Source organism: Phocoena sinus, chromosome 2, assembly GCF_008692025.1.
Source record: "Phocoena sinus isolate mPhoSin1 chromosome 2, mPhoSin1.pri, whole genome shotgun sequence".
NCBI classification, from domain to species: Eukaryota; Metazoa; Chordata; class Mammalia; order Artiodactyla; family Phocoenidae; genus Phocoena; species Phocoena sinus.
This window is the reverse complement of record NC_045764.1, coordinates 34,205,402-34,224,937: the sequence shown is the minus strand read 5'-3', so window position 1 is coordinate 34,224,937 and position 19,536 is coordinate 34,205,402. Positions and strand designations below refer to the sequence as shown.

The 19,536-nt window shown below is 48.2% G+C and overlaps 1 protein-coding gene across 1 annotated transcript; it reads left to right on the top strand.

Moving 5' to 3' along the window:
* The first annotated feature begins 8,662 nt into the window (after positions 1-8,662).
* Positions 8,663-19,536, top strand: STARD5 (StAR related lipid transfer domain containing 5). Its single transcript, XM_032617461.1, is given in 7 exon segments — positions 8,663-8,882; positions 9,578-9,605; positions 9,608-9,626; positions 9,980-10,112; positions 13,192-13,309; positions 14,162-14,255; positions 18,862-19,536. Coding segments are annotated over 7 exon segments (639 nt in total). The 5' UTR covers positions 8,663-8,783; the 3' UTR covers positions 19,010-19,536.

The window sequence follows — 19,536 nt, the reverse complement described above, 5'->3', positions numbered from 1 at the left end:
GTCCTTGACCTCCATTCAGGGTGACCCCAAATCATACGCAAGCCAGACAGCTGATCCAATTACAGAAGACTCACCCCACGTGTCTGCCCTTGTCCTGAATCTCAGGAGCGGCCTGTTCGTATTGTAATGTTCTCTTTCAGCATACAAAACTCAGTCCTCCCTGATAAGCACCCCAAGATGAGGTGGGTGCCCTTAAAGATTTCACAGCGCTTAATTACTTCATATCGAGTTACTCAAATTTACTGAGAGCTTACCATACTGTTTACCCAACTATCTATCTGTATTCATTAGTTAGGATACTTGGGTTGGCGGTAACAAGATCCCCAGGGTTTACTGGTTCCTTTAACTGGGAGGGTTGAGCATCAAACTGGCTTCAGGCTCAGTTGGACCCGGGTGTCAGACATCTTCAGGATTCCCTCTTTCACCTTTCAACTCTATGTCTGTTTGTTGACCTTGTTTTTCCTACTGCTGACCGGCTTCCTCCATGTGGTAGGCGGAGAAGGAATGCACAGCCATAGAAAATTCCAGGTTGATGGCACCCAGCCAGTGAGCCCCAGGGAAGGAACAGAGCCGTCCCTCCCCACTTGACGTTATCTTCACCTTTATGGTCAATGCCTCTTTCACTGGCATATGCGGGGGTTGGGCGGCCATGAGTGTTCAGCCTTCCGTGGTTAACCAGACGTGTACCCCTATTCCTATTTCCACGGTGACTTTTCGCTTTAAATTGCGTCTTTTAAGTTTTCTGTCTCCTCCAACAGACGGTGAGCGCCTTTGGGAGACGAATGGTGTTGATTCATTTCTGCGGCCCCGGAACCTGACGTATAACAGATATTGTACTTGCTGTGTAACAAACTTAGAGGCTTAAAACAACACTCACTTATCATCTGACTTTCCATGGCTTAGCTGGGTACTCCGCTCAGCGTCTCAATCAAGGTGTCGGCCAGAGCTGACATCTCATCTGAGGCTAGGGTGTCACCTTCCAAGCTCATGTGCCTGTTGGCAGGATTCATTTCCTTGAGGTTGTAAGACTGAGGCCCTCTGCTCCCAGAGGCTGCCCACATTTCCCTCCCACGTGGCCCTCTCCATAACATGGCTCCTTGCATCTTCAGGGCCAGCAAGAGAGGGGTTCCTGAGCTTTGAATCTCTTTCTCCCGGCAAGATGTGGACTCTTTTTTAAAGGACTCACCTGATTAGGTCAGGCCCACCCAGAATAATCTCCATTTGATTAATTCAGAGTTAATTGGTCAGAGACCTTAATTGCATCTCCTAAATAACTTCACCTTTACCATATAACAGAACCTAATCATGGGAGTGAAATCTTATCAGATTCACAAGTTCAAACACACTCAACAGGAGATTTTATAGGAAATGTACACCAAGAGCAGGGATCCTGGGGGCCATCTCAGAATGCTGCCTATCCTAGGTACTTAATAAACATTTGTTGCATGTGAATGGATGGATGAATAAATAAATGGAGCGTACTAATGAGTGAATCATGAATGACATGGTAACGGGATTATCTTCCAAGATCTACTGCTAATTCTAACCCCAAAGAAAAATCCAGTATAAGTAATGCCATTTAAAAGTAGACGCAGGGCTTCCCTGGTGGCGCAGTGGTTGAGAGTCCGCCTGCCGATGCAGGGGACACGGGTTTGTGCCCCAGTCCGGGAGGATCCCACATGCCGCGGAGCGGCTCGGCCTGTGAGCCATGGCCGCTGAGCCTGTGCGTCCGGAGCCTGTGCTCTGCGGCGGGAGAGGCCACAACAGTGAGAGGCCCGCGTACCACAGAAGAAAAATAATAATAATAAATAAAAAATTAAAAAAGTAGATGTAGATGAACAGTCCTCCCCAAATTCATAAAAAAGTGTGCAGTATTTTCCAATTGCTTGACAGTGCTTAATTACTTCATGTCATGACCTCCTGACCACGACAGATCCAGGAGGTTGTGCCTTGTTCAAGATGAAATGCTCTACATGCCACGGGAACGTCCTTTTGTAATACAGGTGCCCACAGGAGTTCCACGATGAGGGTATGCTCTTCTACATGCTTAGTCTGGGGCTGTTAGCCAAGAGCTCCCTGGGACATTGAAACGTATTTTGGAAAAGCCTGGCCCTGCCTCCAGGCACCCGCAGGAGTACTTGTGTCTGTGTGAGAGCAGAGAGGATTCCATTAGGATTAGGGGACCAACAGGCGCTGCAGCATTCCTAAGAAAACACGCGTTTTGCCAATACTTCTCCAGAGCTGCAGATACGTTCATCACCTTTCAGTGAGCAACATAGCTCACATGCACTCCAGCACTTAATATTCGGCTACGTCTTTTTTTTTTCGTCAGAATTTTCTTTTATTGAAGTATTACAGAAAAGTATACAGATCATAACAGTATGGGATGGTTCTGTTCTTGAAACTTTTCTGTAGGGTTGAAAATATATTTATTATTTTTTAAAAAATTTTATTGGAGCATAGTTGCTTTACAACGTTGTGTTAGTTTCTGCTGTACAACAAAGTGATGGGCTATGTCTTTAATTTAGAGAAATTTAAAAGATGCAGAAGAGCACAGAGACTAGAGTGACAAGCACCCATACTCCCACTGTGTCAATAGCTGTTGCAATTTTATTTCCATCTAGTCATTTTGTTATTATTATTAAAGAAAATAGGACAGATGTCATCAGAAGCTATTCTAATCCCCACACTTAGTTTCATTCCCCTCAGGCTGCCAAGGCACGTGACACACGGCACGGCGTGTGTCTGTTCAGCCAACTGTTTATAGCTATACATGTGTGTGCGCATGTATGTAAATATGTATGTATACACATCCATAAACAATATGTAAGTATGTCTTACTTAAGTAAATGCTATTATACTGCACGTATTGTACATATTTATGTTTCGGAGGTCTGTTGAAGACATATGCAGATCAAGCTCACTTGTTACACCTGCTATGTAGTATTTCACCATTTGAATAAACTACACGATATTTATCCATTTCTTACTGATGGACGTTGAAGTCATTTCCACTTCTTTGCAGCTAAAAGTAATGTTGCACTAAACATCTTTTATACAGCTCTATGGCACATGTGCTCGTGTTCACTTAGAAGTGGATGCTGGTACTTCTTTTCTTCATTTTAAAAGTTTTATTGAGATATAGTTGATTTACAATGTTGTGTTAGTTTCAGGTGTACAGCTATGTGATTCGGTTATACACACATACATTCTTTTTTAGATTCTTTTCCATTATAGGTTATTACAAGCTATTGAGTATAGTTCCCTGTGCTATACAGTAGGTCCTTTTTGATTATCTATTTTATATGTAGTAGTGTGTATATTTTCATCCCAAACTCCTAATTTATCCCTCTACCCACTTCCCTTTATGGTAACCATAAGTTTCTTTTCTACGTCTGTGAGTCTATTTCCGTTTTGTAAATAAGTTCGTTTGTATGATTTTTTTAGATTCCACATATAAGCGATAGCATATGATGTTTTTCTTTCTCTGTCTGCTTCTGTCTACAAATGAACTTATCTACAAGACAGAAGTAGAGTTACAAATGTAGAAAAACTTATGGTTACCAGCGAGTAAGGGGGGGAGGGATACATTAGGAATTTGGGATTAACAGATACACACTGCTATACATAAAATAGATAAACAACAAGGACCTACTGTATAGCACAGGGAACTCTACTCAATAGCTTGTAATAACCTATAACGGAAAATATTCTGAATCACTGCGCTGTACACCTGAAACTAACACAACATTGTAAATTAACTATACTACAATCAAAAATACCCCAAAACTTCTCAGAAAAAGGCAGTCTGGTAAATATCTTAGCAACTTGAGGATGATTCTCTCTGTCACTCCTGTTTCTGAATTCGTGAATGCAGGAAACTCAGAAAAAAGTTTTCTACACGCTTCTAGAAGACTAACTCCCCTAGTCTGAGGTAGTAGTCCTGTTTTCCTACCACTCCGTATGTGTGTGTTTTTGTGTTTTCCTCCTTTTTAGAGTTCGTAGGTTATTGTGTATGTGTTTTAATCTTTACCCATTTCACGGTAACCACTGCATATCCTTCTAGGAAGTAGGAATCGGTAAAGCATGAGTATACATGTGACCTTCAGAAATAGAAACTGGGCGTGGTGTTTGCCATAGTTCTGCCACTTACTAGCTGTGTGGCCTTGGACACCCCATGTGATCTTCAGTTTCTTAACCTGTAAAGTGGGAATAGATGTCTCTACTTGTGAGGGTTAAATGACACAATACAGGTAACTTGCTTCGGACAGTGGCTTACCGGTGAATACATAAATATATGTATGCTTACAGACTCGATTCACCTAGCAGCTGCCTGAGCTAACTAAGTAAACACACAGTTCTTCATCAGTGACTAGGTAGAAAGCAAATACTCCATTCAGGAGATTTTAGGATTGGAGCACTTGGACACTTGGGCCCATCCCCTTGATGGTCTGGCGGTGGTTTGGGTTAGAAGTCTCTGGGCCCCCTGCCACAGATACACCTATTTAAAATTCATCTAGGACTTCAGTGAGGTCTGCTTTGGACAACTGGCTGACTTGGAGGCCCGAGGACCTCATGGGTGGGATCTGATCAATGGAATCTACAGACGTCAGTTATTCCTTCTACCCTGTCAGCTCTGAACTGCAGCCTCAAGGAGATTGCTAAATAAAGAGCCCAACGCAGGCTGGGCTGAGCAGCTCTGTGGGCAGCTCCCACCCTCCCCGGCTCTAGCCAGGTGCTCACCCTGCCCTGTCTTGGCCTCCAGAGGCAAAACAGACCAGAGGCCTGCCTACAGCTGCCCCAACGTCACCCGTCTCCTACTGCCAGTGTGTACAGGCCTCAGGGTTAAACAGTTTGCTTCTCCAAATATTTCATGTATACCCAGGACTGGCATTTTCTGGCAACAAAGATTAAAGTCTCTTATAATGCTAGAAAAATTTTAAAACCCACGCTCCAGTTTGTAAGTATAAAAATCTCTTAAGCGTTCGATGTCTAACAAAAGTTGCTTTCTACAGCAAGACTTACTTTCCCGCAGCTTTGTTTTCATAGTGTTTTATCCCCAAACAAAATTCTAATAGGCTCCAGACTGAGAGGGTCCAGAGCTGCAGCTTTCTAGAAATATTCTACATTGAATTTTTATTATTATTATTTTTTGTGGTACGCGGGCCTCTCACTGTTGTGGCCTCTCCCGTTGCGGAGCACAGGCTCCGGATGCGCAGGCTCAGCGGCCATGGGTCACGGGCCCAGCCGCTCCACGGCATGTGGGATCTTCCCGGACCGGGGCACGAACCCGTGTCCCCTGCATCGGCAGGTAGACTCTCAACCATTGCGCCACCAGGGAAGCCCTACATTGAATTTTTTAATGGCGCTTTTTATTTTTAAAATTATTTTTTTAATTAACTAATTTATTTATATTTTTAATTTTGGGCCACGTTGGGTCTTCGTTGCTGCATGTGGGCTATCTCTAGTTGCAGCAAGCGGAGGCCACTCTTCCTTGAGGTGCGCGGGCTTCTCATTGTGGTGGCTTCTCTTGTTGAGGAGCACCGGCCCTAGGCGCGTGGGCTTCAGTAGTTGTGGCACACGGGCTCAGCAGTTGTGGCTCGCAGGCTCTAGAGCGCAGGCTCAGCAGTTGCGGCGCACGGGCTTAATTGCTGCGTGGCATGTGGGATCTTCCTGGACCAGGGCTCGAACCCGTGTCCCCTGCATTGGCAGACAGATTCTTAACCACCGTGCCACCAGGGAAGTCCCAATAACGCTTTCTAAATTTAAGCAAACCTACATGCTAGTAATTAATATATTAAGCAGTATATGATGATATAAAATGAAAAAGAAGTGTCCTGTGGCATTACCCCCTCCTGTTAACAGTTTATTCTATACCTTTCTAGAAGTGAATATTCCAAACCTATAGTACCTATCTAAACATACATAACATATATGTAGACATAAAAATATAATCATATATAAGCACATCTCTAGTTATTTCTCTTTCTCACTCAAGATATATATACATGATATATGATATATATCATGCTATGATATTATATATAAATATATACTTACTGTATGCCAAGCACCATTCTCATTGCTATTCATTTATTAAATCCTTTAATCCACATGTCAACCCTATGAGTTAGTACTACTATTTTTCGCATTTTCCAAATGAGGATGCAAAGGTCTAGAATGGTCAGTTATTCACCAAGGTCACAGCTAGTAAATGGTGACACTGGGATTCGAACCAGGTCACTCGGACTTGAGCCCTGACTCTTATTCTTATCTACAGTACTGCTGTCCTTCAATTTACACTTTTTTAATATGTATAGTGGATATTTTCCCTGTTAGTACACATATAAACATTTTATTTGGTGGGGGTAAGAATTTAAATAATTTTAAGTTATTTTAAAGTTAAGCTTGAAAATACCATTTGTTTCCGTCATAGAGAGTGAATTGCTCTTGATTAAAATAGTCCACTCATATCCGCTCATACTTCTAGTTCCCTAGGCTCTGTTGAGCATTTCCTGTCTGTTCCAGCCCCACCTTTTTTCATCTGGGCCACACTATATTAATGGCTACATAATAATCGAATAAATGGATATCCTGTAACTTTGTTTAATCTATCGACAAACAATAGTTTGTTTCCGGTTGCAAGATCAATCTTATACATCTGTGTGCAGGAGTTGCTGGGTCAAAAAAAAAGGAAATTAAAATTTTAATACGTGTTATTTTGCTCCCAGAAGGTTACATAAATTTACACTCTCACTCACAGAGTGTAAAAACAACTGTATAAAGTTGTATAAAAACAACGGTTTCGGGCTCCCCTGGTGGCGCAGTTGGTTGAGAGTCCGCCTGTCGATGCAGGGGACGCGGGTTCGTGCCCCGGTTCGGGAAGATCCCACATGCCGCGGAGCGGCCGGGCCCATGACCCATGGCCTCTGAGCCTGCGCGTCCGGAGCCTGTGCTCTGCAACGGGAGAGGCCACAACAGTGAGAGGCCCGCGTACCGAAAAAACAAAAAAAAAAAAAACAAAAAAACCACAACGGTTTCTCCATATACTCATCAACACGGAATTAACCGCTGTCAGATTTGTCAGCCTCTTGTTTGTCCTTTGTTTGTCCTCTGAGGGACAAACCTCTTCAGATCTGTCCCTCAGATAGGTGTAAAAAGTGTCCCCTTGTTTTAAGTTGTAATTCCCTAACTATGGGGGTGGTTCTGCATCTTCTCATATCCATGTTAGCCATGCTAATTTATTTTTCTGCAAAGTGTCTGCTCATATCTGATGCGTTCTTTTTTGTCTGTTGGGTTATTTGAAAATGACTTAGTGATCTGTAAGAGCACTTGGTACATTAAGAAAACTTCCTTCTAGTTAAAATACGCTCTAATTTTTCCCTCAGACTATGATCTGGCTTTTTAGGAGATTTTGATGTGCTTAATTTTTTAAACCATGGTTACTTATTGGTCCTTTTTTTTTTAATGGCTCCAAGGTACATTCACATGCATTTCTTCACTTGCCTATCGCAGTGGCATGGGGAGACATTCATTACGGTCTCATTTCACCTACAAGCAAACAGGCTAAGTGACTTGCTCAAAAGCACACGGCAAAGTGTGGGTGAAACCAGGTCTAGAACTTGGACTCCCTAATTCCCCATCCGGCTTCTTAACACCTGGCAGCCCATCCCATCTTCCAAAAGGGGGTTTCAAGTAGTCATTTTCTTTACACCATTTTTTTTCAAACCTTTAAATGAAATAATAAGCACACACAACAGAAAATACAAACTGATCTCAGTGTTGACCTTTTCAAATATTTAGTTAGTTATAGCGCTGAAGAGGAGGATAGGATAGGAGGCTGGAGGGATGTGACACCCCCCCCACTCACCCTCCAAGGTAGATGCCACCCAGAGGCACAGAACCCTGCGACCTCTTATCTGGAGCCCAGCTCTCTCCCAGATGCCAGCGTATCCCACTGTCTCCCGGACATCACATAGTGGTCTTTCAGGCACCTCCAACTGAACATGTCCAGAACTGAACGCACCATGTTCCCCCCTCCAGCCTGTCTGTCCCCAAGCTCAGCTAAGCCACCCGTGCTCAAGCCATAAGGTGGGAGTCACGATGCTTCCTGCTCCTCCGGCCTCCACCATCTGTCACAGAGATCTCTACGTTCTACCTTCTAAGCACTTTACGAGGGGTCCTCTTCTCTCCACCCCCACCACCCAGCCCCTGCTCCAGGCCACCCCCATCTCTCCCACTATCCCAGCAGCTTCCTAACGGGGCTCCCAGTCTCTACACTCATTCCCTCTTGCACCCCTGCAACAGCTGCCCTAGAAAGGTATTTCGGATGGAAATTTCTCCATCTTCCCGCCTGGCTGAAAGCCTCTGTGCATTCAAGACAAGTCCACACTCCTTACACAAGTCTACGACGCTGCGCACGACCTGGCCCGGCCCACTTGGCTCTCTACCACTGGCCTTCTCAAGTTCCGGAGTCCCAGAGCCCCTCCCTGAGCTGGGACGGGCGAAAAGCAGGTCCTGCAGGACCGTGCGGGGCGCGCCTCGGACCCGTCGGGGCGGAGGGCGTCCTGCAGTGACTGGCCGGTGATCTCCGGCCCTGCCAATCTCAGAGAGGGGCAGGGTCTGTCTGATGGTCTAGGCCAATCCTAGAGCGGGGGCGGGGCTGAGGACGGGACTCCGGGCTCCTTTGCTGGCCCGGGCTTTCCGGCCTCCCATACCTAAGTGCCCGGCCGCCACCGCACACCGTACCTGCTAGCCAGCAACCTCGCGCAGTTCTCGGCGCAATGGACCCGGCGTTGGCCGCGCAGATAAGCGAGGCGGTGGCGGAGAAGATGCTCCAGTACCGGCGAGACGAGTCAGGATGGAAGATTTGCCGGGAAGGCGTGAGTGAGGAGCTGGGCAGGAAGGGGTCGAGGGGCCTTTGCTCCCTGGGGCCGGGGTTCCAGAAGCCCCCAGGCTGCTCTCTCCTGGAGGTTTTCAGCGTTCCATCCTCCGGAGCTAGACTGAGGAGGAGATCGCACTGGGGGTTGTTTCCTTAAAAAATTATCGGGCCTGTTTTTGCACACAATGACACCCCCCCCCCCCCCCCCCCCCCCGGGAGAGAAGTATCTGTCCCTTTCTTTGAAAGACTTGGCCAAGGTCACCTGGCTGGTAATGGTTAGGATGGAACCGGAAGCCGCCAGGCTCCAAAGCCTTTACTCCTTTCCTCAGAGCAGGAGCCCCTCTCTGCCTTCCCAGGAAGGTGGCAGAGGGATGGTGCTGGTCACTGGACACAGGATTTTTAACTAACAGACATAAATTGCCCGAGGAAACAAGATGCATGGTGATTTTTAAGGTGGTTTGAAAACTCCCCAGTGCTCTTCCAGTCAGCCACATAAGATCCCTTTGTCCATCACATCCTCCTGGGGGCAGCTTTGTCCTGGACCAGTCCCCACTCCGCTACATGTCAGTTGGGTACCTTGGAGATCTGCACCTCTTGGGGCTCTCGACTTTTCTTCGGTAAAACAGGGGATTGGGCCTGGTGATCTCCCAAGGGCCCTTCTAGCTCTAAAATTTGCGATTCTGTGCCTTTTGACAGAACGGAGTTTCAGTTTCCTGGAGGCCGTCTGTGAGTTTCCAGGGAACCTGTAAGTGCACCCTTTGTTCAAAGCTTGTCAAAGGTGCCACACCTTTCCTGCTGTTTCTGTGGGCTTGCTTCCTAAGAGACTCCAGTCAACCCTAGCACCTGGAATCAACTTGCCAGTTACCTTCCAGAAAAGTTTCCGTGTTTAACTACATCATTTCCTCAAACTATATTCTTATGAAAGCTTGCCTTCCGTCCATTCCTGCAGGCCTGAGGGGAGGTGGGCTGGTAAATGTCAGCCCCTTCTCTGCAAGGCCGTCTTAAAGAACAGTGACAGACGTGACTTCTAGTCCTTATATGTAATCCCAGGACAAACAAGTTTGATGCCTTGGGGTCACATTCCTCTTTGTGCTCCAGGTACCGAGGAGAAGGCATTGTGAATGGGACACCAGAGCAGGTGTGGGACTGTGTGAAGCCACTTGCTGGGACCCTACGAGATAAGTGGGATGAGAATGTGAACAGTTTTGAAATTATCGAAAGCATCACTGATGTAAGTCTTTCTAAGCACTGTTATCGCTAGACAGTAACCTGACTCTGTTCCCTCTGCGGGGGGGTCAGTGACACCTTTAGGCAAGAGGAGTACACTGTGAGCCCCTGAAGCCCAGCAAACAGGTTGCCCACTGCCTGACACTCAAACCCAAGCCTCGGGCCCAGGTACAGGTAGGTAACAATGAGACCCAGAGAGGTAGAGCTGCCCTAAACAGAGCTGAGAGAACACAGCGGTGGATGATGAAAGCACGAGTGCAGAGTGAACATTAGCTCTGAGGATGCTGAAGCAGTGCCTGGATTGGACACAGCCGCTCTAGTTTGAAATATTGCCCGTTACTGGGACCATGGTAATGAATTGAGTCCTGGACAAAGAGTCAGGATCCTCTGCCAGCCGAAACGCTGCGCCAGGTGGCAGAAGCTGGATGACAGTTGCTCCATTGGTAAATGTGTGGGTATCTACTCTAGCGCTGCCCAGGAGGACTTTCTGCTATGATGGAAATATTCTCCAACAGCGCTGTTCAATACGGTAGCCACTAGCCCCGCGTGGCCACAGAGCATTTGAAAGGTGTCTAGTTTGAAGAAATAAATTGTTAATTTTACTTAATTTTCATGACTCGATGTAAAGTTAAGTAGCCACATGGAACTAGTGGCTACCATGTTGGACAGCAAAGATCTAGTTTGTCCTGCCCTGGGATCCTCTGTAGTATTACGTATCCACCTCCTTTTGATTATAGAAGTTAAGGAGAAAAAACAAAACAAAATATAGCCAAAACGAATTAAAAAGTTGCCCTGGGGAAATGTTGCCGGCTTTTTTTTATTTGAATGGTGCCTTGATTTTGACATCTGTGGACATGGTACCCTCTTGGGTGTCTCTGTAGATGGTGCTGTGAAACCTCAAGCCGTAGTTCTTTACTGGTCAATCCGTAGGACCCAAGTGTTCTTCACCTTGACCAAGAATTCACATTTCAGTTCATTATCACAAATTATGTCAGTGTTTCCTGAAGGGTGGGGCACATAATGTTGGGACACTAGGTGATTCAGTGTATTAGGTCTTTTAACAGTCAAAGCTGAAACTGAATCACACATAGGGAGGTCACCCCATTTCAGATCTTCAATCTCTCTGATAACTTGAAGGGAAAAGTCTGGGATAGGTGCTAATGTATTTTGACACCTGTTTAACACTTGCGAATCTCCATCATAACAAACAGACAGCTGGCCTCAGGCTCAGGATTAGAACCCAAAAATCCCTTGTGTGTGTGTATATGTATACATATATATATATATTTGCAGTTGTCTTTTATTTATGCCAAGTGGTACCTTTTTTTCATTTCCAGTAGTTAAATAGCTTCCTTTTTAAAATAAGTTTAAGTTTTAACAAGTGAGCACATTTAGATAAAAATATTAAGTGAATAACAGGATAGGTGCTACCAGAGATAGGAAAAAATTATGAAGATCGTATACAAATAATTATGCACAAATGCTTGAAGTTGAGGAAACATGGGTTAATGCCCTTTGAAACATAATGGAAATGTAATAACAGGATGACAGCATGATTTTGACAAATCTCAAATATCCTAATTCTAAGATTGATAGAGAGTAGATGGATGGGTGGATGGATGAGATACAGAGCCCTGTGCACACGTCTGTGGCAGTTATAACACGTGCTGCCGCTTTCAGCATTTCTTACCAATATGTCCTCTTCATCTTGTTCTCCAGACACTCTCTTTCAGGATTGATGCGTTTTGTAGCAATAATCAGGAGTGGAAGCTGTATAGTTACTTTTTTTTAAAATCTCATCACTTCTGCCATTCCTACTACAAACTACTAGAATTCAGAAAAGGCAAAATTACCTTGTTTCTAGCAACAAGCTTTGGCCTTTAAAAAGAATATATGCTTTAAGAGAGGGGAAAACATGGAAATTCTAACTCTAGTGTGCAGTGCCTTGGTTAAATATTGAAATCAGCATCCCTCAGTGTCCCTTTGGCCCCCTGGGGGATTTTATACCCTAGGACAGTGTATGATTGGAAGATTCCAGATGGGTGGGGTATGTGGTACCTTTTTCAAGTGGGAAAGGGAGACCTGCATGAAGGTGCAGGCTGTTCTCAGGCAGGTCATTCTAGGAAGGACACATGGAGAATGAGCCATCTGGAAACTGATCCCCAGTGCTCCCAGAGCCCACTGGAAAGTTCTCAAGTGCCCCCAGAGATTGCATGCCCACCTGGAAGACTCATACCCAGGGTCAGAGTTTTCTCAGCAACACACGGTGCCCCTAGTCTTAATAGCCAAAGAGGCAAGAGACCTTCTCGCCTGCTTCCCAGAGGTCTCCCCAGGACTGTCCCATCCTCGGGCCTGACCTGTACCTTGTGACCTTGAAAGGACTGGGGTCCTGCTGGAGGAGGGGAATCATGGGATAAAGCAGGGGGTGGGTTTGAAGGGCCCTTGGCTTGTAAAGTGGGAGAATGGACTTGGTGGGATATTCTGAGATGGAGTGCAGTTCAAGGGGTGCTACCTCCCAGGGCTGGGGCTGGGAGAAACCAGAAAGCTGCCCAGGGCACACATTTAAGGAGGCACTGCTCTCGGGGTTAGGCAAGTACTGGGTCGGCCTTAGGAAGGAATGGCCCCTCTTGCCTCACCCTACACCTGGCCCTATTCAGGCCTCATCTCCACCCTGAGCTTTGTGGTGAATTCCTTCATCTCTCCAAGCCTCAGTTTCCTCACCTGTGAGATGGGTTCATGAAACCTATTTCTCAGTTGCAAAGGACCACTGAGAGCTTTGTCCGGCCGGGCTCTCACTACGTGCTCAGTTAATGGCAACTCTCCTGAGTGGTCCTGATTGGCCATGGGCAGCCCGTGTCACAACCCTGGATTCTACGAGCTGGGTGTGTTGCCATTGACCCTTGGCACGTCCAGGAAAGTTCATTCTAGACCCTCCAGGTCACAGCGCCACCCTGCTGTCAGTGCTATTCCCATTTTCCAGACCCTGGGGTATTGGGACAAGGTGGATGAGCTCCGAGTCAAGTGGGGGCGGGGAGCAGATGCGCAGCCGTCAGACGCAGCTGGATCCCCCTTTGCTCTGACAGACACAGTGCGTCAGCAGAACTACCACCCCCTCGGCCGTCATGAAGCTCATCTCTCCCAGAGACTTTGTGGACCTGGTGCTGGTCAAGACGTACGAGGATGGGACCCTCAGTTCCAATGGTGAGTGACGGCAGGGCTGCTGCAAAGCCTTCGGGGGATGCTGGGCTCTGCCTCCTCCACACCCGCCCAGCTCTTCAAGGAAAGCCGACCAGCTGGAACTCCCTGGAGCACTCACAGCCTGGGTCCTTTTTTCTGTGCCAGCCTCCCCTTGTCAGGTTTGGGGAGATTCTGTGCCAGGGAGGTCTGAGGTGGGAGAGTCCGCACACTAGTAATTTAGTCATAAATCGCAGATTTCGTCAGCACCCCGTTTTCATCCCTGCTGAGGCGCATACTTTGCACCCTAGACATGCGGGGTACGGTTTGGCTCCAGGGAACCCCAGGGTGCGGCGATTCCCTGCACCCACGGAGCACCGTCCCGAGAGGGCTGTGGGGCTGTCCGCTCCCCTCCTTCCCACGAGGAGCAGAGTTCCTGCCTCTGCACTTTTGATGGTGCGTCCCACTGAGAGCCACAGTGCCTGCCACTCCTCTGAATCTTCCACATGGGGGTAGATTGTGTGTCCATCCACACCTCTCTCGGCTGCGATTTGAGAGGGGTCCCTTCGTTCTCCTGCCCCCAGGCCTCATAGTCTGAAATGTTGTCTTCTCTAATATTCCAGCAGGCTTGGGGAAGCTGTGGACATGAGTGTGTGCGTGTGTGTGTGTGCACGAGTATGTGTGAACATGTGTGTGAGTGTGAGGGACAGGGGGGTGGCAGTAGGAAGAGCTCAGGGCCAAGTGGCAGGGTCGTCCTCTGACGCCTGGGCTCCAGATGACTGGTCTGTACCCACCGTGGGTGCCCGGTAAGGCCCTTCAGTGGCAGTGGCCCAACTGCCCGAAGTTGTAGCTCACTGAGCGTCTTTCTCTGTCTTCCAGCTACCAGTGTGGAGCATCTGTTATGTCCCCCAAAGCCAGGTTATGTGAGAGGATTTAACCATCCTTGTGGTTGCTTCTGTGGACCTCTGCCAGGGTAAGGATAACCTTTTGGATTGAATGATGTGCCCAGACCTAAGTGTGGCTTCACTGAGGACAATCTACTCAATGGCAACATTAATGATGATTCACAGTAATAAAAAGGCCTTGCCACTCTGTAGGCCTTGATGTTACAGAACCCTATACATACACATCGGCGATGTGACATGCCAAAGTTCTAGGCATGTGGGAAAGAATTGTGGGGAAGTGTCATTATTTCTGATGTGAGGAACCCTCCCTCTGGCCCCAGGCAAGCTGAGCAAATGTCACGGTGCCGTTTAGCAAATGATGAAACTGTCTGTGCAGGCTCACAGGCTGGCCATGGGGGCCCTGGGCACCCAGTCTTCTCCTCCATGTTCTGAGTGCTCTCCACCAGCCTGGAGCAGGCAAGAGCTTAGCTGTCCTCACCCCGAATCCCACACGGTGCTCCTCACCCCTCACCGAGGAATGAGGTGGAGATGCTCGGGGCTAAAGGGCGATTCTCAGAGCACACTGTGAGTCAGCCCCGGAACTGAGCTCAGAAATGGTTCTGTCCCTATTTTCTCGCAGGTCATGGCCAGGTTCTTTTGGGGGTTTTGGTTTTTTGGTTTTGGCCTCACCGAGCAGCGTGCGGGATCTTAGTTCCCTGACCGGGGATCGAACCCACGCCCCTTGCAGTGGAAGCGTGGAGTCTTAACCACTGGACCACCAGGGCCAGGTTTTTACCAGGAGCTTTCCATGTAATAATAACCCAAAGGTCACTGGTTTATCCTGGGAACCACTCAAGTTGACAAAGAAAGAAACTGTACCTGAGGGTCTGTCCCTGTCACCCTGCAAGCCACAAACAGACACCAGCAGGGGAAACATCGATGCTGTCACCGCACAATCCCAGGAGAAGGGTTTTGGTGCCATAGCATTGTACCGAAAACCCACATCCCACACGTCCACATGACACTTTTGACTAAGCTGGCTTTTCAGACATCTTGTGGCAGACTTCTGTTAAACGTAGCAAAACTTTATGAGCTTGAAAATAATAGCATAGCTGCAATCCAACACAGCTTCCCTCACCATGCGCACACACACACACACACACAACACACGAGGAATTTTCAGAATAAGAGTCAGAGCACCTTCCCCTTAGGGGCTGAATTCTATGGATCTCTTCCTTGGGGAGAACATACAATTTGAGGAGTATCATTGTGTCTCATTCCAGATAGCAAGAGTTGATCGCACGGACTTTGTAGCTGGGTCACTTAGAGTCAAAACCCAGCTAGTGTGGAGGTTTTTTTCTTAAGACATTTTAAAAACATTTTTTATTATATATGTTACAAATACTTCTTCCCAATGTGTTTTATATATATATATATATATATATATATATATATATATATATATATGTATATATTTCTTGTTGTTTTATCTTTTGGCCGCACCGCATAGCATGCGAGATCTTAGTTCCCCGACCGGGGATGGAACCTGCCTCCACTGCAGTGGAAGCGTGGGGTCTTAACCCCTGGACCACCAGGGGAGTCCCTAGTGTGGAGGTTTTGACTCAGCTCGCTTGAAAACATTTTATGTGGATCTGAAACCTGTGACTGTGATGGTTCCCATCACTCTATGAATATAGGCCTGTTCTGGGTGCTATGGATTCAAGAAGTGATACTAATCGTGACAGGAACAGCAGCAAATGTTTATACATCACTCCTGTGTGTCAGGCACTCTTCTTTATATTTTATAATTTAACTCATTTTTATTCTTATAACAATTCTAAGGTACTGTCATTACCTTCATTTTTTATATGAGGACTCTGGGCACAGAGAGGTTATGTAACTTACTCAAGATCACACAGCCAGGAGCGGGTCAAGCTATAGCATCTGACTCCAAAATCTATGCTCTTAATCTAGATATTGACCCTTCAAAACAGATAAGCATTCTTGGAACTTAGATTCTAGTGGGAGCAGGGTAGACAGACAAAACGCAAGCACCATAATTATATCAGATGTACACGCTTGTAATGATCAGATTTTAAATGATTTGGAGAAAACTGAAACCAGATAAAGGTGCCGGGGAGGGATGGGGAGAGCTAGACATCTGGGGGGTCACCAAAGGCCCCCCTGATAGGACGTTTGACCAAAGCACAGCACAGGGAGCCTTGGGGATGGAAGGGGGCTGGGGGGAGCGCGTTCCTGGCGGAGGGATAAGCAGGTCCAAAGTCCCTGAGGTGGGGGCAGGCAAGGGGCATTGAGGGAATGGCATGGAGGCCATTGTGCCAGATGGCAGTGAGCAGGGGGAAAGGCAAGGAGATCCCGTCACCGAGGGAGCAGGGCCCACATCTTGGAGTCGTGGGCGCTGTCCTCGGAATCGAATGGGGAGCTGGCCGGGAGTCTGGAGCAGTATATGCCCTGAGCTGTGTGTCCAGTGCTGTGATGCCTCTGGAGTGGGCGAGGTTGTGAGCCAGAGCAAGGGGACTAATTAGAGGTGAGGGGTGGTGGCGCCTGAGTCGAGTGGCTGCAGCGGACAGGGCAGAGCTGTCGGGTTCTGGTTGTTCTGCAGGTGGGGGGCTGGTGTTTGTAGCAGGGGTATTGTAGTCACATCGTGAATGCAGCCCTGCTCTGTGCCCAGCGAGTCTGCTGAGTGCTCTGCACGTGTTAGCTCACGAATCCTTACAACAAGGACCGGTGGTGGACGCCGTTATCTAGCCCAGCCTTCTCCATGGGGAGACCAGGTGATTCCAACATCTCTCTGAGCCCCACTTTGCCCGCTCTGTTAATGATGTCCAAGCGAGAAACACTCTTCACCGTGACCACTCTGTAAGGTACCGAGTTTGCCTCTTCCACCCGGCCTGTTGCGTGTTTACCTCCTACCAAGCCCCGTCCTCACCCGCAGGAAAGCATGGTCACTGGGCAGACTTTCTCCCTCACCTGTTGAGGCCAAAGAGGACAGCACTGAGAAGTATGAGGACTTGCGTGAGCCCGGAGAGGAGGAACAGAGAGAAGAGAGAAGGTCCCAGCAAAGGTGGAGGGGCTGGGTGTTGGTGAGCAAGGAATAGAGTCCGATGACGCTGAGGCTTTGGGATGGAAGGCAGTCTGTGCCCCACCCCCACCCCGAGTTCAGGCTCTGTGCAGAGAAGGCATGAGCAGAAGAGAGAAGCCTGCCCAGCCAGCACTGTCCTGCACTGTCATTCATCTGCTGATCCCCGGCCCTGTCTGTGCATCTGGGAGGGAGAGCAAGGCTCTAAAGGGTCTCCACTTCTCAGCCCTTGACCTCCAGGATGTCAGGAAACATTTGACGGGCAGGTGCGATGCTCCGTGGGGTTCCTGTTGAGACTCTGAGGCTGCTGACAGCTCCATTCAAATGAAACGCCAAATGGTCTCCGCAAAGCCCGTGCCTTTGTTGTCCTGGCAATTGGGAAGTTTGTGACACTGAAGATCCCTCGTCCCTACCAAGTTGGGTCCCATCTCCTCCCGTGCGCGCCCCTCACTGAATCTGACTCTCGCTGGTGGGCTTCACTGCCCTTGTGCCCCTGAGCATGAGGCCACTACGTGTGCAGCCCAGGGAGGTCCGCTGAGTTGCTAGGTTGGTGAGCGGACCCCGCCTCTCGACTTCGGCACAGGTCTGTGCCGCGTTGCGTGTTGTGGCCTCCCTCGGGGCTTCTGCCACCCCCAGCCGAAGCCCCTTTACACGGGCATGAGTTATGCGTCAGGTCTCTGAGTCAGCCCTTCTCACACTTGTGGTCTGAGGCTCCATTCCACTCTTAAATATTATTCAGGGCATCAAAGGGCTTCTGTTCATGTGGATTATATCCATCAGTATTTACTATACTTGAAATTAAAACTGGGATATTTAAAAAACATTTATTTTAAAATAATGAGAATACGTGTATTATATGTTCCCATAAATATTTTTGTGAAAAGTAACCATATTTTTCAAAAGAGGAAAAATAGTGAAGAGTGGCCCTGTTTGACATTTTGGGAAATCTCTTTAATGTCAGGTGTAACAGAAGCTCATATCTGCTTCTGCGTTCAGTCTGTTGTGATATCACACCTCATGTGGCCTCTGGAAACCTCCCCCGGAAGCTGTTGACAGCTCCATTCAAATAAAATGCTCAGTGGTCTCCACGAAGCCCATGCCCTCATGGTCCTGGCCAAGAGAAAATTTGTGAGAGTGAAGTACACGCTGAGAGAATGGGAGTGAAAAAGGCAAATCACATCTTAGTGCTGTGATGAAAATAGCTCTGACCTTGCAGACCCCTTGAAAGGGTGTCAGGAGCCCCCAGGAGCTGCCAGACCATTTGGAGAACTGTTGCCCTCAGTGGACAGAGTGCAACATTGTGTCTGTTCCTCCCAGGACCCAGTACAGGAGTGAGTTCTCCGAAAGCCTTTGCCGAGTGAATCGGGCACAGGGAACGAATGACCTTCCTGGGCTGGAAGTGGGGGGTCGTCCTCGCTCAACGGCCTGGCGGGGCCATGGAAGCATCCACGAGAGGACCCGCTTCCATCCTGAAAAGAAGCAGGTCCAGAGGGTTGCCCTGGGCAGTGAACCCAGCGAAACCCCTGGGTCTGGACCATTCCCCTGGGCGGGCTCTCTGCTCCAGACACATAACAGCCCTGGCCTTGCTTTCACAGGGAGCCCAACAAGACCAGCCTGGTCACGTTCTTCCAGACCGACCTCAGCGGTTACCTTCCGCAGGGCGTGGTGGACTCCTTCTTTCCCCGCAGCATGGCCGGGTTTTATGCCAACCTCCAGAAAGCAGTGAAGAAATTCTACGGCTGACATCCTGGCTGGTGGGCCGAGAACTGCCATGACTCGTGCGGACCTGCCGTTGTTGGGACGCAGCTGGAGAGCCTGGGAGAACACGGGCTCCATTGGAACCGCTCTACCTTTGGAACCCACCAATGACCAGACATCGGCCAGAGGCAGCCCTGGCCCCTCCTGCGCCTCCTTCCACTTGGGTTGGGCTGCCATTTCCCAAGCACCCCTCCTCCAGCAGGGTGCCCCCCAAGCCCCCCGGCCACTGGACAGGGACTCTGCCCGGGCACCGTGCGTTGCTCGCGGGTCCAAAGCCTTTCTGTGCCGATCACTCTCAGAGACCATGTCTCCCCGTTTGTTGAGAAGAATCACCATCAATCCCGAAAACCTGGCCCAGCCTCTTGGTAGCATTTGAGCTCTCAGTCCTGTGCCACAGATCCCCGGATGTGCGTTTCTGATACCGTGCCAGACTTTCCCCCTTAAAAGACGTCAGCTTGGCAAAATGATGCTTAAAAAATGAGTTAAGCATTCAGGAAAAAACACTTTCAATA